General features: G+C 48.8%; 2 protein-coding genes across 2 annotated transcripts in view; one reads left to right on the top strand and one right to left on the bottom strand.

The window, feature by feature from the left end:
* Positions 1–22,326, top strand: part of SGCD (sarcoglycan delta) — a 525,277-nt gene that overhangs the window by 96,060 nt on the left and 406,891 nt on the right. The window lies entirely within an intron of this gene.
* LOC133207273 (tubulin tyrosine ligase 3-like) lies at positions 6,335–9,836 on the bottom strand. The gene is made up of 10 exons (XM_061344034.1): positions 9,633–9,836; positions 9,228–9,545; positions 8,989–9,117; positions 8,780–8,894; positions 8,584–8,682; positions 8,252–8,420; positions 8,022–8,170; positions 7,691–7,937; positions 7,123–7,612; positions 6,335–6,850 (listed from the first exon to the last, which is right to left on the bottom strand). The coding sequence occupies exons 1-10, from the start codon at positions 9,816–9,818 to the stop codon at positions 6,335–6,337; spliced, it is 2,418 nt and encodes an 805-aa protein (XP_061200018.1). The 5' UTR covers positions 9,819–9,836.

Below are 22,326 nucleotides of genomic sequence, written 5' to 3'. Positions count from 1 at the left end.
CCCTCCTGTGTAGATGGACAAGGGTGGCAGTCAGTGCTGGACCTACCGCCACCCCTGTTCACCCCCTGCACTGCATCCTCGGCATCTCCAAACTCTCACCTTGGTGGTGAAGGCTCCAGTGCTGGGGAAGTGCTTTACCATTTGGTGCTCCTGTAGCGTTCCGTGCCCCCGCCCATGTCGGCAGGTGGTCTTGCAGCATGGAGGATTATGGGAGGGACAGAGGGGACCAGAGTGAGCTGAGGAGTCTCCATCCCACCCTCACTGCCCAGCCCAGGCTGTACCCTGTGGAGTCCAGCCCTGGCCCTCTCCACTAACCATGATGTCATGGATGCCATCAGGGTCCTCAGCATACCACTGGACCTCCTCCTGCTCTGCCTCCTTCTCCAAGATCTTGACCCAGTAGTGAGTCCAGCAGTCTTCCGACCCTGGCTCTGGATGGAGCGCTGTCTCCCACTTCTCCTCACCACCACCACCACCCTCCCCTAACCCTCTCCAACAGCTTTTTGGTGTCCTGCTGCACTGAGCGGGTACCCACCTTGATGGTGGTGGTGAACTACTTCTCCAGCTAGCCTCGTGCCCTCAGCAGCTTGCGCATCACAGGATAGGGGCCCTGCACTGAGAAGATCTTCTTCTCCTGGGGAGGGACACGAGCGCTCAGCCATAAACCCAATAGACACTTGTTCATGGCATGTTGTGGCGTGTGTGTGTAATTGGGTCCCACCTTGATGGCCTTGTTCACATGCTGTCTGGCCTTGCTCAGCAGCTCCTTGTTGACTGCTTGGTGGCAGCTGCTTGGTGCTGGCAGGACCTGCCAAGGACAAGCCAGGCTGAGCTGCTGGCCCTGTGTCCCCAGTCCCATGGCAGGGAGAGCAGGACAGGGGGTGAAGGCACTCACCTCTCTGCTGCTGCATGCCTGAGCTGGATCTATCCTGCACAGCGTGTGCCATGTCAGAGAACTTTGTGCCGGAATTCCTGCTACTTTGCACTCCGAGAGGTGCTTCACAGGGCCTGAAGCCCTGACTTGAACTGTTGTTGAAATCTTCAGTACACGAGGAACCTCTCCCCAGGCAGGCTGTGGGAGTCTGTGCCAAAGAGAGATTGACTCCTTCCAGTAAAAGTCTGAGGGTGAAGGAAGTTGTGTGTGACTTTTCATCCCCCAGGTACAATCGCATCCCCTCTCCCCGTGGGCATGGAGGTGGGGCCCAGCGCATGGAACTCCCCAGCCCCTGCACCAGCCCCAGCCACCGCGCTGGCTACACTGTCCTGAAGGTGGACAAACACCAGCCCTCCAGTGTCACAGGTTGTCAGGAGGAGCCCAGCGAGGCTTCCAACTGCCGGACCCTCCATGGGCCTCGAGGCACTGTAAGCCAATAGAAGAGAGGCGGCTGTGAGCCCTTGTGCCCCAGTGGCTGCTGCCACCCCCCTCAGCGTGCTCTTGGCATCTCAAACCCAGCCCTTCCCCAGCACAGGGGGCTCAAGCACCCTGGGGTGCCCTCCTGCCCTGTCCCCAAGAGGGTCTTGGGCACGATGGCACCGCTGTCCCCACAGATGGGACTGGGGGCTCTGGGCACAAAGGGCACGCTGGCTCGAGGCCCCCACCCCGCTCCCAAAATCCCAACATGAGGGATCTGCCTTCTCCCATTCCAGAGCCTCAGGTTCTCAAGGAATTCCTCCTCCACCATGTGGGCCCTGGTGTTGACAGGGTAGGGGCCCTCTACTGAGAAGATCTTCTTCTCCCAAGGAGAGACACTAGCGCTCACCCATAAATCCAACAGAGGCTTGTTCATGGCATGTTGTGGCGTGTGTGTGTGTGTAATCGGGCCTCACCTTGATGGCCTCGTTCAGCTGTCTGGCCCTCTTCAGCAGCTCCTTGTTGACTGAGAGCTGCTGCTTGGTGCTGGCAGGAGCTGCCAAGGACAAGCCAGGCTGAGCTGCTGGCCCCGTGTCCCCAGTCCCATCTGGACACACCTCCCTTGAGACTGGGTCAGGCCGACAGATGGGTGCCTCTGGCCCTTTCAAAGCAGAGTCCCCTACTACTACGCTCCACTGCTTTTTCCTGGTAGCGCCAGTAGAGATCTTCTTCACCAGTGCACCAGCCGGCTTGTTCCTGGTGCAAGTGTGTTTCCTCATTAGCTCCCTGCAGGACAGCAAAGCTTGTCTGGGCGGGGACATCAGATTTAGGAGGAAGCCCCTTGCTTTTAATTCTCCTTCTTTTTGTGTTGCTTCTTTTTGTTGCTGTTTCCCAGCTTCCTGTGTTAACAGCCTCCTTCTTTCCTCCGTGAGCCACAGTGGATGCTTGAGGCCCCTGCACAGTTTGGGCCTGGAGCAAGCAGTCCTGCTTCCTCCCAGCTTCCCTGGCATCTTTCAGCCTCTTGAGAGCCCCCCCAGCTCAGCCCCTCCTGCACGAGGACTTGCAGCAGGGAGCACCGAGTGCAGCCCCGCCCGTCGTGCACGCTCCCCTCCCCAGTAGCGGGGAGCAGGCACTCTCTACACCCCGAGCTCTGCACTGCAGCCTCCCCTCTCACCAGCTCTGCCTGGGTGCCTACGCTGGGACAGCCAGAACACAGCTCCCAGCCCGCGCCCGGCTCATACTGGCCGTGCTCAGCATCCCCCTCGCCTGCCCGCGCAAACTGCCTCGCCACGCCCTCTTTGCCGCGCTCCCTGGCGCGGGCTTTCAACCCCTCAGGCCTGGTGCCGTCTGTCCTGGCGCTGCCGCCGCCGCCTGTGGAGTCCCTGCTCCCGTGAGCTGAGCTGAGCTGCAGGCTCCTGGGCAGGGCCTGTCGAGGGCTGGAGGCTTCCTCAGGGGGCTCTCGCCGCTCTGAATTGAGGCTCCTGGACGCTGAGCTTCCCCCCGCGCCGGTGCTGAAGGCGTTCTCTGTCGAGGACATGAGGGATCGGCCTCCTCCCCTTCCTGAGCCTCCGGTTCTTAAGGAATTCTTCCCCCACGATGCGGGCCCTGCTGTTGGCAGACAGATTCATCTTGCTGATTTTCTTGTTTCTTATTGCTGCACCCACCCCCGAAGGGCATTTGAACACCATCCCAGAGTCAGTATGAAGTACTGTCCCCCTTCCTCGTTCAGCAGTGTGTCAGGCCAGCTGGCTGACTTTCACCTCTGCAAACTGGCTCGATTCACCCCCTTGGTTGGTGGGATGTGTGTTCCTACGCTATGGTGGGTTCTGGTTGAGGTAGGGGGAAGTGGTTGCCATTGAGTTGTCCCACTTAGGGTGGGCAGAATGCTGTTCCCTTATTCGTGGCCTTATCGCAGCTTTTCTGCCTGCTCCTGGGCGCTGCTTCATGTCCGCTGCCAGCAACAAGGCTCTGCTGCCCAGGACAGCAGTCAGGGCTGTTAGTGGGACTGCATCTGGTTGAGTGGGTGCCCTGGTCAGGACAGTAGCCCCAGGCTTGCTCAGAGTGGCCTGAACCCACTGGAGCAGGGCTTTTGGCTGTGGAGGTGCCTGCAGGACAGAGCTGGAGAAACACAATCGCAGTTGGGTCAGAGGAGCTGCCTTGACCTGTGCTTCTCCAGCCCCTGTGAGCTGAGTGGCTCTGCCCCACTTGGGTATCACAGGAGGCCTGGGCTCTGTAGGGGGATTGGTGACCATAGGTCACATGGTGTCCATAAGTGGTTTGGAGATTTCTGGAGGACTGGGCCCTGCAGGAGGCTTGGATCCATGACCATGGGATGCTTGTCCATAAGTAGTTTGGCCAACAGAGAAGGCCTGCATACCACGGGTGGTTTGGGCATCACAGGTGATTTGGTGTTCATAAGTGGTTTGGAGCCCACTGGAGGCTTGGGCACCACCGGGCAGACAAGAGGCAGGATGGTGGGAAGTTTGTCCTGGGGTGGTTGTTCTTGCAGTTGGGGGCTTCATTAGACAGTAGCTTTCCACTACCAGCTTCAGTCCCAGGGAGGGAGGCGCGGGCATGATTGGCTGCAGGAGACATAGAAACAACTGGGTTGGAAAACAGCTTAAGATCATCAAGTCCAAATGTTCTCCAGCACTGCCAAGGCCACCCCTAACTCATGCTAGTAAGGGTTTCGTCTGCGCAGATTTTGAACCTCTCCGTGGGCTGTGACACCCTTCTTCCCTGGGCAGCCTTTTCCAATGCTTGACCACCGCTCTGGGGGAAGTAATTGTTTTTAATACCCAGTCTAAACCTCCCCTTGTGTAGCTTGAAGCTGGGTTTTTTTTGTTGCTCTACTGTTTGTTGCTTGAGAGCAGAGAGCAGTCTATCCCACAGCCCTCCCAAACCCACCTCTTTGTAGATGAGTTCAAAGGCTCCGGTGGAGCAGCCGGGGTTCTCCCTGTGGTCCAGGATCACACACAGTATGTCACGCAGGACGGCAGCGCAGAGATGTAGTCATTCTTTGTTGGGGTCATAATCGGAGGAAAGTCAGGGTCAGTGAGTGGTGACCTGAGGACAGTTCTGCTGCTGCTGCTGGCTTTTCCTATGACTTTGTATTCTGATGATGATCATGAGAGTACATATCTTCTTTTTAAAGTCTAGAGTGGTGGAGATGGGCATCTAGCTGACGGGCTGTAACAGTGTTATACAGCAGGTGCCAGCATATATTAGCGTTCATTGGCTGTTTTCCCCCCACATTAAATTCAGTCCCCTTGAGATACACAGTGGACTTCTCCATCTTCCTGCATTACCCACCAAGTATATCTGGGTCCCTGAGCAAAAGCAATCCCAGGAATAACGCAGACTGTCTTCCCCATCAAAATCTTTATGTGTACCACAGGACCTTTATCCCCCTCTACAGTATGTAAGTTCTGACTGGGGTGGACCAGCCCTGTTGGCAGATCTTCCAGTGCTGACCAACCCGGTGGCTTTTGTTAGATGTGTATCACGATGCTTGAAAGTCCCACCACCCATTGCTCTCAGTGTAGTTCTTAAGAGCGCATTCTACCGTTTGATTTTCCCAGAGGCTGGTGCATGGCAGGGGATGTGATATGCCCACTCAATGCCATGCTCTTTGGCACAAGTGTCTAGAAGGTGGTTCTGGAAATGAGTCCCACTGTCTGACTTGGTTCATTCTGGGGTACCGTGTCACCACAAAATCTGTTTCTCAAGGCTCAGGGTAGTGTTGTGGGCAGTGGTGTGGGGCACAGCATATGTTTCCAGCCATCCGGTGGTTGTAAGCACATGTGCTTGTGTTGGCAGGTCAGTGGGAGTGTGATAGTCAGTCTGCCCAGCCTTCCCGTATTTGAACTTCATCTGTTGTCCTGCATACTGAAGAGGCTTTAACTGCTTGGCTTGCTTAATTGCAGCACATGTTTCAGAGTCATGAATGACCTGGGCAGTCGTGTTCATTGTTAAGTCCGCTCCTCGATCACAAGCTCATCTGTATGTTGCATCTCCACTTGATGGGCTGAGACGTCATGGGTCCATACCTAAAAATAATTTACCATTATGTTGCCAATGTAAGTCCATCAGAGCCACATAAATCTTAGCATCTTTATCCACTTTTTGGATGTTCAGGTGTTCCTCAGTGGCCCGACTCATGGGTACATGAGCATCTACATGGCGTACCTTCACCACCAGTTTCTGCACCCGAGCAGTGGTATCTTGCCACAGGGGAGCAGCCCAGATGGGTTTATGTCTGTATTTCCAGTTGCTCTGCTTCCATTGCTGCAACCACCCCGCAGGGCATTTGCTGTCATCTGTTAGTCACTATAAAGTACTGTCCACTTTTCTCATTCAGCAGTGTGTCAGGCCAGCTGGCTGACTTTCACCTCTGCAAATTGGCTCGATTCACCCCCCTGGCTGGTGGGATGTGTGTTCCTGAGCGATGGTGGGTTCTGATTGAGGTAGGGGGAAGTGGTTGCTGTCGTGTTGTCCCATTTAGGGTGGGCAGAATGCTGTTCCCTTCTTCATAGCCTTAATTGTGGCAGCTTTTCTACCTGCTCCTGGGCGCTGCTTCATGTCCGCTGCCAGCAACAAGGCTCTGCTGCCCAGGACAGCAGTCAGGGCTGTTAGTGGGACTGCATCTGGTTGAGTGGGTGCCCTGGTCAGGACAGTAGCCCGAGGCTTGCTCAGAGTGGCCTGAACCCACTGGAGCAGGGCTTTTGGCTGTGGAGGTGCCTGCAGGACAGAGCTGGAGAAACACAATCGCTGTTGGGTCAGAGGAGCTGCCTTGACCTGTGCTTCTTCAGCCCCTGGGAGCTGAGTGGTTCTGCCCCACTTGGGTATCACAGGAGGCCTAGGCTCTGTAGGGGGATTGGTGACCATAGAACACATGGTGCCCATAAGTGGTTTAGATCCCCACGAAGCTTGGACTCTACTGAGGGCTTGTTGACTATAGGATGTGTGGTGCCCATGAGTGGCTTAGGTATCAGTGGAGGAATGGGCACCACTGGAGTCTTGGGCTCTTACCAGGGGCTTGGTGAACGTAGGATACTTGGTTATCATGAGTGACTTAGGCACCTCTGGAGGCTGCGGCACAACAGTAGGCTTGCTGTCTGTAGCTGGGTCGGAGACCACTGGAGGCCTGGGCAGCGGAGGTAACTTGGTGCCCATAAGTGGTTTAGAGATTGCTGGAGGCCTGAGCCGTGCAGGAGGCCTGGGCTCTCTAAGGGGCTTTGTGATCATAGGATGCTTGTCCATACGTGGTTTGGCCAGCGGAAGAGGCCTGGGTACCACAAGTGGCTTGGGCATCACAGGTGATTTGGTGTTCATAACTAGTCTGGAGCCCACTGGAGGCTTGGGCACCCTGGGGCGGACAGGAGGCAGGATGGTGGGGAGTTTGTCCTGGGGCTGTTGTTTTTGCAGTTGGGGCTTTGTGAGCGAGTAGCCTTCCACCACCAACTTCAGTCCAAGGGAGGGAGGCACGGGGACGATTGGCTGCAGAAGACATTGAAACAACAGCATTGGAAAAGAGGTTAAGATCATCAACTGCAACTGTTCCCCAGCACTGCCAATGCCCTCCCTAATTCATGCTATTAAGGGCGTCGTCTACACAGGTTTTGAACCCCTCCATGGACTGTGACACCCTTCTTCCCTGGACAGCCTTTTACAGTGCTTGACCACCCCTTTGGGGGAAGTAATTGTTCCTAATGCCCAGTCTAAACCTTCCCTTGTGTAGTCTGAAGCTGGGGGTTTTTTTGTTGCTCTACTGCTTGTTGCTTGAGAGCAGAGAGCAGTCTATCCCAAAGCCCCCCCAAACCCACCTCTTTGTAGATGAGTTCAAAGGCTCCGGTGGAGCAGCCGGGGTTCTCCCTGTGGTCCAGGATCACACACAGTATGTCACGCTGGACGGCAGCACAGAGCTGTCGGGTCACTGCTGAGCAGGGCGCCATGGTGGGACTGACGTTGATCTCTAGCAGCCACGGCTGGCAGTCCTCTCCGAACATGAAATCGGCTCCATAGAGCTCAAAGCTGCCCTTGCGGTCCCTCACCAGCTCCCGGCCGCTGTGCAGGGCAGCCACCACCGCCTCCTTCATGCCTGGCACAATCATGTTCTCCCAGGCCTCCCTGTGCCCCACTTGCTGCAGGTGAAGCTGGAACTGGTGGCTGGACCATATCAAGTCACAGGGCAGTTTGGGGTGACGGTCTCCAGCGTGCCTCCACTGCTTCTGGACAGACACATTGCAGAGGTGGCGGGAGCTGGTGTGGGGAGAGCAGAGATGGGTCAGCAGGGTGCTGGGGTGTGGGGTGTGCAGCGCTAGGGTGAGGGGCACTCACGCGTGCAGGTGGTGCAGAGAGAAGGGCTGGGAGCAGAAGCGCACATAGCTGTCCCGGTAGAACCATATGGTCAGTGGGTTCCAGTCAGTCACCAGGATCCATTGCCGCAGGTCAATCTTGGTGCCAAAGATGAGCAGCGGCCGCTCCACATATTTCTGTGCTACCCATTGTCTTGGCTTCAGTGAGGGCGCTGGGTGTTTCCCAGGCAGCTCCAGCACCTCCTCCAGCCGTGCTGAGCATGTAATGCCTGTAAGAGGAGACACACGGTGCTGATGAGACCCCTCTTCGCCAGGAAGCCTGTGCTCAAACCCCATTTTCCCCTTGCCTTCACCTCTACCACGGGACATATCTCCAGGCTTGATTATCCACAGATTGTGAACGCCCTCCATGTGGAGCTGGGGCAGCCGCACCTGCAGCTTCTGCAGCAGGGCCCTGCACTCTTCCTGCTGATGGATGTTGGACTCCAGCCTCACCTGCTCGCTGTAGGGTGGTGACATGGGAGGCTCAGCACCAGCACTGCCATGCTGCATGCCCCTCCAACACATCCCGCCCCACACGCACTTCACCACACGATAGTACTCATGCAGGAAGCAGTCCCAGTTGACGTCGGTGAAATGGAGTACTGGGGAGCCACTGTCAATGTCTGCGTGCTCCAGCCTGTCCAGCTGCATCCTGCAGACCTGCAGTGCTTTCTCCAGCAGCTCATGGGGTGATGGGGATGCTGGACCTGCTGGGAGCAGCATGAACTGAGGGGCATGGCTGCTGGCTACCCTTGAGATGCGTGGCTTTGGGTGCATCACGGTCCCAAGCCACAGCCCCGAACAGAGGCTCAGTCCACAGCCATGGCCCTGAGCTCCTCATCATCCCCACCAGGCCCATCTCCACAGTCTCACCTGATCTGTTGCCAGGTGACTCCATCACCCCTGGCATGATCCCAGGCCTCTCCACAGCCAGTTTGAGCAGGCTGCGAGCTGCTGTCAGGCGGAAATCCTCTGCAAAGGATTTGAGTTGTTCTCAGCCCGTCCTGCCCAGGACACGGGGGGACAAGGGATGTGGCAGGGGGGCAGAAGGGGAACAGCCCCAGCTCACCGATGAAGGCTTGACGTTCATCCTCATCCCCAAGCCGGTAGCACCTTGGGAAGAAGGTGGTGGGATCCGCTTGGTAGAATGAGGGCAGTTTTTGGAGGTTGACACACAGCCCCTCCTGTGTAGATGGACAAGGGTGGCAGTCAGTGCTGGACCTACCGCCACCCCTGTTCAGCCCCTGCACTGCATCCTCGGCGTCTCCAAACTCTCACCTTGGTGGTGAAGGCTCCAGTGCCAGTGAAGTGGTTTACCATTTGGTGCTCCTGTAGCTGCCAGTAGCGTACAGCACTGCACCTGCTTGTCCAGATGAATGTCGGCAGGTGGTCTCGCACCATGGAGGACTACGGGAGGGACAGAGGGGACCAGAGTGAGCTGAGGAGTCCTCTTCCCACCCTCACTGCCCAGCCCAGGCTGTACCCTGTGGAGTCCAGCCCTGGCCCTCTCCACTAACCATGATGTCATGGATGCCATCAGGGTCCTCAGCATACCACTGGACCTCCTCCTGCTCTTCCTCCTCCTCCAAGATCTTGACCCAGTAGTGAGTCCAGCAGTCTTCCGACCCTGGCTCTGGATGGAGCGCTGTCTCCCACTGCTCCTCACCACCACCACCATCCTCCACCTTCCTCTCCAACAGCTTTTTTGTGTCCTGATGCACTGAGCGGGTGCCCACCTTGATGGTGGTGGAGAATTTCTTCTCCACCCAGCCTCGTGCCCTCAGCAGCTTGCGCATCACAGGGTAGGGGCCCTGCACTGAGAAGATCTTCTTCTCCTGGGGAGGGACATGAGCGCTCAGCCATAAACCCAATAGACACTTGTTCATGGCATGTTGTGGCGTGTGTGTGTAATTGGGTCCCACCTTGATGGCCTCGTTCACATGCTGTCTGGCCTTGCTCAGCAGCTCCTTGTTGACCGAGGGCTGCTGCTTGGTGCTGGCAGGACCTGCCAAGGACAAGCCAGGCTGAGCTGCTGGCCCCGTGTCCCCAGTCCCATGGCAGGGAGAGCAGGACAGGGGGTGAACGCACTCACCTCTCTGCTGCTGCATGCCTGAGCCGGATCTACCCTGCACAGCGTGTGCCATGTCAGAGTACTTAGTGCCGGAATTCCGGCTTCTATGCACCCCAAGAGGTGCTTCACAGGGCCCGAAGCCCTCACTTGAACTGTTGTTGAAATAAACCGTAACACCAGGAACGTCTCCTAGTCTGGCAGTCGCCCCCCCAGGCAGGCTGGGGAAGTCTGTACCAAAGAGAGATTGACTCCTTCCAGCAAAAGCCTGAGGGTGAAGGAAGCCGTGTGTGACTTTTCATCCCCCAGGCACAAGCGCATCCCCTCTCCCCGTGAGCACGGAGATGGGGCCCAGCGCATGGAACTCCCAGCCCCTGCACCAGCCCCGGCCACCGCGCTGGCTACACTGACCCGAAGGTGGACAAAGACCAGCCCTCCCATGTCATGTGTTTCACCCCCCAATCTCCCAGCCCTATTTCTCGAACCCTTTCACATGGAGACTCCCCCCAACTCTCAAACCATTTCGTGACCCGCATCCCGAGCCTCCCTCCAACCCCTTTGGTGCCCCCCGGCCCCGTTCAACCCCATTTATTCCCCTTTTTTAGGCCACCCCTCCCGCTCCTCCCACCACAGGTCCTCCCTCACCGTCGGGATCGCCCTCTCTGCCGTTGGTAACGGCGCGCCGCGGGGAGCTGGGCGAGGCTTCCAACTGCCCGGCGCGTTCCGTGCCCCCGCCCATGGGTCCCGGGAGCTCCATGGGCCCCGAGGCACTGCAAGCCAATAGAAGAGAGGCGGCTGTGAGCCCGTGTGCCCCAGTGGCTGCTGCCACCCCCCTCAGCGTGCTCTTGGCATCTCAAACCCAGCCCTTCCCCAGCACAGGGGGCTCAAGCACCCTGGGGTGCCCTCCTGCCCTGTCCCCAAGAGGGTCTTGGGCACGATGGCACCGCTGTCCCCACAGATGGGACTGGGGGCTCTGGGCACAAAGGGCACGCTGGCTTGAGGCTCCCACCCCGCTCCCAAAATCCCAATATGAGGGATCTGCCTTCTCCCATTCCAGAGCCTCAGGTTCTCAAGGAATTCCTCCTCCACCATGCAGGCCTTGGTGTTGACAGATTCATCTTGCTGATTTTCTTGTTGATCTTCTCCATGAAGTAGATGACAAAGTCCACCAGCTTGTGCTTGTTACAGATGAACACAGCACAATATCCACTCCTTATTCCATACCATTTACATCATGCTCAGATCCCACATTTTTCAGTATATTGTTGCTTTTGTGTCATATATATATATGCACACACACACAAAGAGATACCATTTCTTAGTTCATGCACCATCCTTATAATATTTGCTGAATTCATTCAGTCCACAATGTTAGGCTCAATCTCTTGTAACAGTGTTCCAGGGCAGGAGAGATGGTGTTTAGTGTTGGGTTATTTCCTGCTGCTGACACCGCGGAAATCATCTTGTTGCTGCTGAGCTCTTCTGGTTTCACCAAACGTCAGTCTTTGTTGGGGTGGTGATCAGAGGGAAGTCAGGGTCAGTTGATGCTGACCTGAGGACAGTTCTGCTGCTGCTGCTGGCTTTTACGTGACTTTATTTTCTGCTGATAATTATGCCAGCACCTATCTTCTGTTCAAGCTGCTTGGCTTCCGTACCTTCTTGTTCGTGACCGTGTCCTAGCATCAGATCAACCAGGTGATGATGTGCTCCCCTGGAAGGTGGCTGAAATCTTTTTGCGTATTCCACAGCTTGGTTGATGTCCTGGATAAAGAACTTACTTCTTCCTCTTTGTCTGATTTCTGATCGGAACTCTTGTTCAGATACTGTTCCTTGAGTGTGGGTCTTTGTCTTTCTTCATTGCACAGGTTGCTCTGTGTGGCTTTTGTTTGGCTTTCCCCCTGCTTATAGGGGCAACCAATATTGGTCCTTTGGTGCCGCTGCAGTGTCTGTCACTGTGGTTGGAGTGGCTGCTGTGTCTTTCACTGTGGTTGGAGTAATGATCAGAGTAAGCATGACTTAGCAACAACTGAAAACATTGGTGTGCTATCAGCACTGTTCCCAGATTAAGCTGAAAACACAGCACTGCACTAGCTAGGAAGGAGAAAGATAGCTTACAGCTGAACCCATGCCACTTGGCCATTTTCCTTATGTTGTACCTTACACCAAATGAAGCCTCATTGGACTAAAAGTAACCCTTTGGAGAGAGAAGCTGCTCCTTGGATTGCTTTCTTTAAATTTTCTGATATGTAGCTTGCTGCAGGTGATGTAGGCGTATGTCAGTGGCTGGGGCCTCATCTTACAAACCTCCCTGATGAGAGATGGTTGTTTAGTGCCCTTCATGGAGGATTTTAGGGAAGTGTCTCATTTGAACCTTTCATACTCTGGACTGGAATTCCTTGTGAGAAGATGATGGATGTGAGTGAAAGTAGGAAAAAAGTGTTTGGTTTGGTCAAAGGGAAATATGCAAGATGGGAAGAATGAAGACCATGAAAAGTTTCACATAGACAATGCAGTCTAGTTTCTTGGAGACTATTGAAGGATAAACTTATGAAATATTTAAGGCATGCTCCTCACTAACGACATTCACAAGTAGATCTTCCTATCTTCCCATTAAAGCCTAGTGCTACAACTCTCTTGACAGCTTGCATTACATCCATCAGGACTATGTAGTATTACATCATATTATGCTGAGGTTATTTTCCACTGCCTGGTGCTAATAGGGTGTGACAGTACATGAGTGAGCTAATGTAGCTAAAGTATCTATGATGCTGTGGGCTATCACAGCTGAATTGAAGTCAGCAAGGTAAAAGAAAAATAAAGCAAAGAAAAAATACTCTGTTGTTTAGAAAGTGCACTAATTTTGCAAGCGATAGGATTCAGAGTAGACATTGCTGAATTATTAGAGGTTTCAGCAATTTTTGGGGGGAGGAGGGAACTCATCACAATCTGTTTCTGGCTTTTCAAGGTTTATTATTTTAGAGTATTTGCTAAGCACTTATAGAGGGTTCTTAAACATTCGGTTTGTTGTTTTTGGCAATTAGTTTCTGAAAGCATATGTTGCCATTTCTGCACCTTGGTTGGCTAAAAATGAACAGCAAACAAGGGATTTAAGTTATTTTTGCTAATTGCAGGCTTTCTCTTAAGGAAATACTCATGACCTGTGGTAGCTTAATCTAATAATAAAAGGCCCTCAGAAAGAATTTGCTGATGTTGTTGTCAAAAATGTATTGAAATCTTATGTTAATTCCAACAGCTTTTGGGGAGACAACAGTGCTATGGGCTCTTTACAGCAATCATCTATTAACTTCTGCTCTGGGAGCCAAGTCTCCCCATGCCATTAGTCACCGAACTCCAGACACAGCCAGCCCTGAGTGTCAGGAGCTCTCTCCCAGTCTCAGTGATGTTAGTTTGCATCTTTTTGTTTCCTACCAAATCTTGCCCTAGATTAGCCAAGTCTGGTTAGTGAAGATACTCATTTGATGTTTGGGTCCAGGCTGTAGGTCCACTTGATTCAGAACAGAGAAATTAATTCAAATCTCCCCTTAGCTGAACAGTGTGTAGGACTGGGTTATATCCCTCTGCCAGATTAAGGAATATTTATTTATATCAAGTAAATAAAAATACAATTAAAAGATAGAGATGTATTTTTTGGTGGAGTAGTGTAAATGTCATATCTTATTTGAGTGGAGTTATGATCAGAAGCAGTCTTTTAAATGTGGAAAACTGGCTTTTGGCTGCTTCTGGGTGGTTAAATCTTTCTGATTTGACCATAGACTCTGTACTGAACACGGGAAATCTTTCTTACTTAAGGGCTTGTCTAAACTAATACACTTCCAAGAAATTCTGAATCAAAGTCTTCTATTAAGAAGCCCACTGTCTTTTTATATTAAAAATAAACTCCTTAGAACTCCCTTAATCTGAATTTTTATTGCTTTTTAAGTTCTACTGCACTCCACCAACCAGGCATTGTTATTTGAGAGCACCTCTGATTTCAAACATCTTTCTCTATGTTTTTTAGCTTATTCCTGATAAAGAGCCCAGGGAAGAGCAACAAAGTAGTTACAAGCCTAAATAAATGTAATTGCAGAGAAAAATTAAGATTGTGCACTGTGTGTTTGAGTAAAGAATGATTAGGTGGTGGCAAACAGTGAAGAAGGTCTAGAAGTACCTACAAAATAGGAGTTTTAGTGATGGAAGAATTATTTATAGGTAGAAAGTATAAGGGAGAGTAATGCAGTGAAACAAAGGAAAACTTGTCTCAAGTGTCAGCCAAACTTCTGACAGAGAGATGTATTGTGTTATGATATGGTCTCCCTGGGCGAGTGGCAGTAGTTCAGTGTCTGGCACGTTTGAAGCTAGACCAGATAAGACACTGAAAAATGAATAATAAGGAACAATCATGCACTGACAGGAAGATGAACTGGAAGACCCAAGTGGTCGCTACCAATCTCAAGATCCCATGCTATCATTCCACATATGCAGAGCTCAGGAAAAGAGATGTCTTTTCTGTAGTCATGCAAAGTTAAGAGGTTTGACTGTGCCATCTGTAGTAATCATGTCTTGGCTGAGATGAAAGGAGAGGTGAGAATTCCAGTAAGCATAATTCTGTTGTTATACTATTTAAAAAGAACCTGGTTATTTTCCTTAAATATATTTTAAAAATTCTGCATCAAAAAAACCCCAAACAAAACAAAAAGTTTAAAATGAAAGATTTCTACACCTCTGGTTGTCTCTTAGGACTGAAATGGATATGCTGTGAGAAGAAATTAAAAACCAAACTGCATTGTGTCTGATGGATAATGCAGCCAGAGCCTGGGGATGTGTCATCTGTCTGAAGCTCAACAGAACTTACATTTATAAAGTAGCAGCAACAACCACCACAAAATTCTAAGCAACAGTTGGATTCCCAACAAATATCAGAAACTTTAAAAAATGGAAAACTTGTTTTAGGAAAGAAATTAGAGCTGAGCTAGAAAACTCCAGAAGCTGTGTGTTACATCCTATGAACACTCAGGTGCTTTTGTGAAGCAAACACATGATTTATCAGGAGAAAAAAGAAATAATATTTCTATTGTTTTTCAAGTCAATTATTGCTGTGGAGATGGTGCTTAGCATTAATCTCATCAGAGCAGCAGTGTCTCATCCCCAGCTCTGAGGTGGTACCTTGCAGCTGGCCTGAGGTCCAGAGCTGGGAGTAGCTATGTGGATTGGCTGCTGTATATGAAATACTTCAGTGAGAAAATGGAGAACAACAAAGTGTAGTAGCTTGTCAGTCTTCTAGATGCCTGAATAAGTGATTTCTTAGGAAACCACTAAGCAAAGCCTTCAGCTTCTGTTTGTTTGGTTTTTTTTTTCCACCAGCCCGTGCTGAAATAGGACTTGTTTAGTGGTATGGCTTGTGATGTATGAGAAACTCAAATGACTTGTCAAGGGTTGTGTTGAGTTTACAGCATGGGCAGGGTATAAACCCTGACCCTGAATCCTTTTTGTGGTTGGACTCTGATGTATTGGTTGGGAATTTGCTGAACCTGTAGGTCAGTGGTAAATAGCTTTTAATGCCTGTAGATTGGTGCAATGTGGCTCACCTGGTAGCTGGAGCACAGTTCTTGCAGGAAACCCTCATTTTTCCCTCCAGGGCTGTTGGAGAGCTGCTGTTAGTGTGGCACTGTGCTGGTATGGACAGCTGCAGGATCTGTTCCTCAGTGCTGTGGTCAGGCAGCGGCACTTGGTGCTGAGCTTGTCTGTGTCCCTCCTGTGACCTGCAGCTACCCCTTATGCCCCTGCTCCCTGCAGCTCCTCTCCACTGCCCTGCTCCAAATCCCTTCATGCCTCCTTGAGCATCTGCCCCACCCTCTCAAACTCTCTCTGAAGAGCTTTATGATTCCTCTCCCTGCCAGACAACAGCAAGTTTCAGTAGCTGTGATACCCAGCAGGTCAGTCCTGCCTTCAAGATTGTTAGAATGGACCAGGATATGCTTTTCCCACCCAGAACAGAGAGGAGTTCATGTTTTCTTGCTTGAAGAGAGCATCACCAACTTCCTTCAAGCTAGGTAAGGACTGAGAGAGGTTTGTTGGAGCTCAGATTTAAAGTCAGGGGCTTGCTGGTCCCTGTCTGCTTCCATGCCGATTAGAGAAGGCTGCCACTCTCATGGCTGATGCATAATTTCGGGCAAGGGCATTTGAATCAGCATAGTATTTCATTGAATGTAAATGCTCTGACTTAACCTTAATTTTAACCTTTGCATGACTGTAGAAGGCTGTTGGTTTCAAGTGATCCCAGGGGGGTGTTAAAACTGTCCATGTGGGAGAGTTCATTTTATAAATATAAACTATGAAGATAGTTTGCTCAGAAACTGCATAAATTATTTAGCAATAAATGGTACTTGTGATTTCAGGAGAGCTCTGTAGATTGATAACCTGATTTTGGAAAGGTCAGCAGCTGTGACTTAATGGCTCAAGGGCCCCCACTGATGTCTCCTGTACCCGGTGCTGCAGCACCACACGCTGGCAGGGAGCACCCTGCACAAGCGGGGCTGCTGAGTGGCAGGAGCAGCATCTTTCAGGATTAGAAGTGCTGATGCTGTTAGAAGAAGTGATGGTAGGTTCAGTTTTCAAACCTGGTCACCCAACAGCCCTCAAGTTGTCACCTGAATCTAAAAGACTCTCAAACAGCTCTTGTGCAGGTCCTGTGGAGCACAAGTCCAGGCTGTAACTAGAACTTGTTTGGAAACTCTCTTTGCCTTTTCTTTCTTTCCCTTCCTATTTTGCCTTGTCCCCTGGTATTACCTGAGTTGATGCTATCATCCTAATTTAGTCCCAGACTAGTAATTTCCCACCTGCTCGTGTCTCACTGGCTTTTTACGTTTGGACTAAAAATGTCAATTATGGACACAATTATTTGCATTGATGAAGTTTCTTGCATGGCTCTCTAAATCTCCCATGTGTGCAATTCTTCTAATTCAGTTTGCATTTTAGCTGCACATTTCCCAGGACTCTGTCTGGTGATGCTAGTTTGAGTGATTGAGCTCCATTTTTCCAGAGTTGTGAAGGCTTATCTGCAGACAGGTACATCTGTCTCCATGTTGTGCTATCAGTTTTGTGAGATGATCATTAGGAAACGATAGGCAATTTTGGAAGCTGTACAGCTCAGTAATCTTGGAAGCTGTGACTTGGCTGTTTCCACATTGCTGACTTGCAAATTTGGGTTTTGCTGAGTGGTATGGTTTGATTTTGCTAAGTTATGACCTACAAAATTAGTTGTACTGTCACAGCTCGCTGAGAGCTGGAGGTACCCGAGATGGTTTAGGTTCTGAAAGATAGTGATAGTATTTCTGTTTAAGCCCTTAAACTTGCTTTCCAAAGAGTCCTCAGCTTGTTACGTTAACAAAAAAATATGTGGAACCACATACTCTTTCTTTTAAATGGGTAACTGTCTTAAGCTTTCTAAGGAGAGTAGCTCTCCCTGGAGATATCTCTGTACTCATCTGCTAATGGGAAATACCTGCAATGATTTCAAGGGAGGCTGGATTTGGCTTCATAGCAAGCTTCTGTATTTTATATATATTTAGTCTGACCTGTTTTTTGTAAGTAGCTGCATAAATATCAGCCCACTTACCATTGACATACTCAGGACTTCTGAAATGCCATAGGTACTGCAAGCAGATCATTAACATTGCTCCAGAGTTTTCTTGGAAAATATGTATTTTAAGAGCACAGGTGAACAGGGAGCATCCAGGGCTAAAGAGTGCTGAAGTGCGCAAATGGTCCTGATGTCAGCCAAATGAACTGGATCATCCAATTATTTTCAATTACAATTCTGATCCTTTCCTTAATGTTTTCCTATGCTGATATCTCTGTTAGTAAAGCAGCCAACTCTGGCTTTATGATCCCCCTTGTTGCAGCGTGCTGTGCTTAATTACTTCGCCTCTGTAACAAACAGACATTCTGAACAATTAGACAATAATATGGAAGCAGGAAAAGAAAATAGCTCAATAGACTTTCATTTTAATTATGCTGATAGTGCACCCCATGGTTTTGAATCAATGCTGGAATAATGTTCTTTTGATAGTCTTCAATAACTTTAAACGAGATCTAATAAATTTGTATTTTTATGTGAAGTTTAGAAGGAAAAATCCCTTGTTATTGATTTTATTTTCAATTGAAAATCACAGCTCCCATGATTTGTACACTTGTGTTCTAATTGGAAGTCCACCCCCATTAAACAAATCACTTAAAACACCTAAATTACTATACTGGAAGTGATTATACTTCGAGCAAATGTTTAGTACATTCCTGAGTTGCTGCCCTGTTGCATGAACATCCCGCTTGCATTTTAGAAATTGGTGAAATATGAAGAATTATGTTTGGGGCTTTTTCCTATATACAGTCACAAATTTATGTATATATATATGTATATACATATTTTAAAGCTAACAAGCTGACAGGAAGCACAGTAGAATCTTTGCAATTAGGATGAAAAACTGGCATCATAAAATGAATGCCCGGCTACTTTGTCCTTAAAATTAAATTAAGCCGCCTTTGGAAGGGCTGCTACTGAGCCATGCTGACACTAACACAACTTTGCTGTATTTTGCTACACAGCCACTGATGCTTCTTAAGTCTTCTTCACCAATGTCACAATAATAAATCAAGCAGCACTAAATCAACCAGTTTTCCAAGGTGACATGGGAAGCAAATAGATTAATTCCTTTATTAATACAATTTACATAAAATTACCATAGTTTTTAAACTATGAGTTTTGACAGGTCTCTGAATATAAAAAAAACATCTAAGGCATATGTAAAACTGTGAGCTGCTCCTGTGGTCTTACAACAAAAAATAAAGCAAGACTGAAAAAGGACATTTTAAACCTCAGAGGATGTGATCAGAAATCAGTTTCCATTATTGGGAAATGATTAAGGTATTAGAGGAGGTATCAGAGTGTGCCATGCTTAGTTTATAATGAATTCAGTAAGGGTCATGCACATCTCTTAAATTCCCAGTCTTTGCAGTCTGAAAGTTTCTGGTGTTTGACTGTCTAAATTCAGGTATGCAAGACTCAGCACCTCTTGTCTCTATGTATGTAACTGAAGGCAGAAGTTGTCTTCAACAGCCTTAGATCATGGTGAGCACTCTCAGGTATATAGGGTTTGATAAGAGTTTTGTGCTGGTAAACCTGGTTCTGAAAGCTCCAACTTCAACTTGCACAGCATTGTGGAAAAGAAAGGTCTGCATAAGCTCCCACTGCCTACAGGTTGGCAATGTGGCTGGCCAGGTTTTTGTTCACATGCAGCATCCCTGCCCAGCCCTTTGGCTGTATCTGCTGCTGGTTGTGCAGGTGTGAGCATGGCCCATCTGAGCAATATATCAGTTTGCCTAAAAGGCCAGAAAAAATGACTTTGAGTGGGTTCAAGTTATTACAGAATGGGTATGATTTAAAAAGAAAAATATTCTTTCTCACTGGGTGGTTATTACTTTGAAATTCCTGTCATTAGCTGCGTTTCTTAAGAACGTCTGTCCTGTGATACCTATTAAAACACTACGCTTCTCTGGTTACTGCTGCAGAATGCATAAATTTTTACAATTTATATGAAAAACATTTCAGCAGAAGGTCCATAAATGGAGAACCAATTTTAGTGTGTGTGTCTAAGCATGTGCAGGATGCATGCTCAGTTTGAGGTTTTAAAGAAGCAAGTAAATGATATGTGCCAGCCTTTTAAAAGAGGTCTCATGCAGGCATGTGACATGAGTTGTCACATAAAGAAGGCTCCAGGGGTATTACTCGCCCACTGAAAACCTTGGCTGTACACACTGGAGCACTCACTATGCTAGATCAGGCTAAACCAACATGATTGTTTTTGCCTCTGCTCAGTGCTGTGGTTTGACCTGACTTCTCCAAACCAGAGTGGAGCAAAACTACTGCTTAGATAGGTATATCACAGAATCCCAAGGGTTGGAATAGCTTGTCAAATGGTTTTACAAACATTAATATATTATGCTAACCATTGTATCACTTGGTATACAGCTGAACACAGATGATAGATATTCAGGCAATAGTGTTCCTGCTGTGGTCTCTAAACTAGTTTCTGTTTGCTCACAGGGTCCCTTGAGAAAATGTTTTGGAAGAAGAAACAGGGACCTGCTTGATTTGCAGTGAACAAGTAGACAAGGTAGACAAGTGCCTCTGCTTTCCAGACTGAAAGCTGTTTTCTGCTAAGCAGCAGATATAGCTGTCAGTTTGGAAGGTTATTTGATATTGCCTGAGTTTCTCAACCACAGCATAAGTGAAGTGCTTCCTGTAATATGGAGCATTTATGGATAATATTTGTAGAGTAATTGCCATGCAATTACTGCTCCACTGCCAGAGATTTCTGTCAGTTGTCATGTATCTTGCAGAAAAAATCCTACTGGGGACAGTGTGATGAAAACATCCACAAGCATTTGGGAAAATGATGTGAGGTCAGTTGGTTTGATTTGACCTGATGTGGGTATTCAATATGCTGCACTGCCTGGTGTAGAGAGAGTTTTCATTTCAAATATGAAAAGTGGGAAGCCTCTCAGATGAAAAATTAGTGGGAAGCTGGAATGCAAGTACCAGTATTTGTGGTATCTAGAAAAAAACAAGAATCTCTTGTCCTTTGGGTGACTCCGTGTGTTGTGCTTCTTTGGAAAAGGAATGAAAGCCGTGTCCAATATACTGCTCATTTTTTCTTGCTATATAGCATATTTTGATAACATTCTTACCCTTTACTTGAAAGATGCCGCCTTTTCTCTACATTTGTGGAAATCAGGTTCCTGATGGCAAATCCAACTGAACTTTCATTTGAATTTTCATGTAACAGTAGAAAAATCTTGTATCTCACCTAAGTCCCATGTCCGATACCTTTGATTTTTCTCATGTAGTATTGAGCAGTGACTGATGGTATTTAATTTTGGTTCTGAGAATTCATTGCTTTCTTCTGCTTAATGATACTTACCCATTACTGTGGAAGATCAGTGATCCCTCTCTGCAGGATACCCTTTCATCATAATGTTTAGCATGTGTAATCTAACTTTTTTGATGATTTTCACTTGAAAGCAGTGAGAAAAGAGATCTATTGTCAGCTTATTTTATGACTTAGAAAGCTGAACTGGGGTGTGGTTTCCCTGCTGTTCTGCAAGTTGTTCTCTTTCCCAAGTCTCTTCTGCTGAATCAGCCGAAAGCAGGATCTCATCATGTAGCTTTTGCTGTCTACATTACCAAGCTACATGATAGTCAGTGTTTTATTCCCTAAACTGAGCTTTATTCCCAGAGCAGCAAGCCGATTGTTTCTCATTAAGGCTCTGCAAAATGCTCAGCGGTGTTTGGAGGAATCTGCTGCAAGGCAGCTGCAACTTTCCCTGACCTTTAATTTAATTTAGTTTTTCTTCCACCAAGGTTCTCAAAGTCAGCAAAAGAAATATTCTTACTGGGCTGATTAACCTGATGAAGTGTCTCACTTAAACAACGGTGTAAGTTAGGTGAGGGACTTCTTTGGCAGAAGCACATAAAGCACATACGCAGTAAAGGAAGTCCGATGTGAATGAATTTGAATGGAAATGGGTATTTTGGTCCAGTTTCTACGGCAAGGCATCTCCTTTGCCACATTATCACATTCAGTGTCTCCCCTGAGCTCTGCACAGAGCAGAAGGATGAAGTGGTCAAGAAAGGACTGATCTTCCATCCAGAGGAAGGGGACCTTCTGGAGGAGGAAGGCTGCGGCTGCCTGCCTTAGCCTACAAGAACAGTCCTCAGTTTCCTCAGTGGTGGTGGGAGTTTTTGCTCAGAGGGAAGCAAAACCTAAAAGCTATTGATTCTGTCATTACAATTAAAATTCCTTCATGTGGATCTGAACTTTCTATTTGCTGTTTTAACTTCTTTGGTCCATTTGCAAATATTTTAATATGTCCAGAGAAGGCATTACTTTGGGGATGCTGTGGCTCTTATGTCTGGCCATGTGATGTGGAGACATTTTCTGTGAAGTATCTGGGGCTTTCTGCTTTCAGACCTGCCAGTGTCTGCAAATCTTGAGGCAGGACTTTGAATACCCAGTCATCCAGTCTCCTAGACTGTCTATGCACATGCACCATGCACAGTGTGTACTCTGAGAGCTGATGATATGTTCCACTGATCTTTTTCTCTTCCCAATTATTCCCTTTTCTTGATGTGCTTTACAGATTTTCAGGGGCTCCCTTCTTGCCCCCTTCTCAGAGAGCCATTGGAGGGTCTTGTTCCCCAATGACCTGGAAATACTCTTATTACTAATATTTTTCTCTGTAAATGTTGTTTCTGAAGCCTTATAACCTAGTGGCCAGCCTAGCCTAGGAACTGCAAAGATCAATTTTTGTGTTTGTGGTGAGGTGATAGTTCTGTTGTAAGCTCATGGTGTTCCTATAACCTTGTAGAATTCCATTGGGGGTTTGTTCATTGTATTTGGGGGAACTGCTTGATTCATCCCTTCACTGATCTGCTTTTCTGATCAATATTTGCTGTGCTCCAGCAATGTTGTATTTGCTCTTTCTGTAGAACA

Source organism: Neopsephotus bourkii, unplaced genomic scaffold, assembly GCF_033783945.1.
Source record: "Neopsephotus bourkii isolate Nb327-2 ecotype Australia unplaced genomic scaffold, CSIRO-AGI_Nbou_v1 NB_1846, whole genome shotgun sequence".
Taxonomy (NCBI): domain Eukaryota; kingdom Metazoa; phylum Chordata; class Aves; order Psittaciformes; family Psittacidae; genus Neopsephotus; species Neopsephotus bourkii.
Note: the sequence above shows the minus strand (reverse complement) of the source record. Positions and strands in the feature narration are given on the sequence as shown.

Excerpts from the sequence above, each read along its gene's own strand:
- LOC133207273 (XM_061344034.1), bottom strand. The coding sequence starts at position 9,818 with ATGCAGCAGCAGAGAGGTGAGTGCGTTCACCCCCTGTCCTGCTCTCCC. Across the intron at positions 9,546-9,632 it reads ATGTGAACGAGGCCATCAAG|GAGAAGAAGATCTTCTCAGT; the intron begins GTGGGACCCAAT and ends GTCCCTCCCCAG. Across the intron at positions 7,613-7,690 it reads TCTCTGCACCACCTGCACGC|CTCCCGCCACCTCTGCAATG; the intron begins GTGAGTGCCCCT and ends TCCCCACACCAG.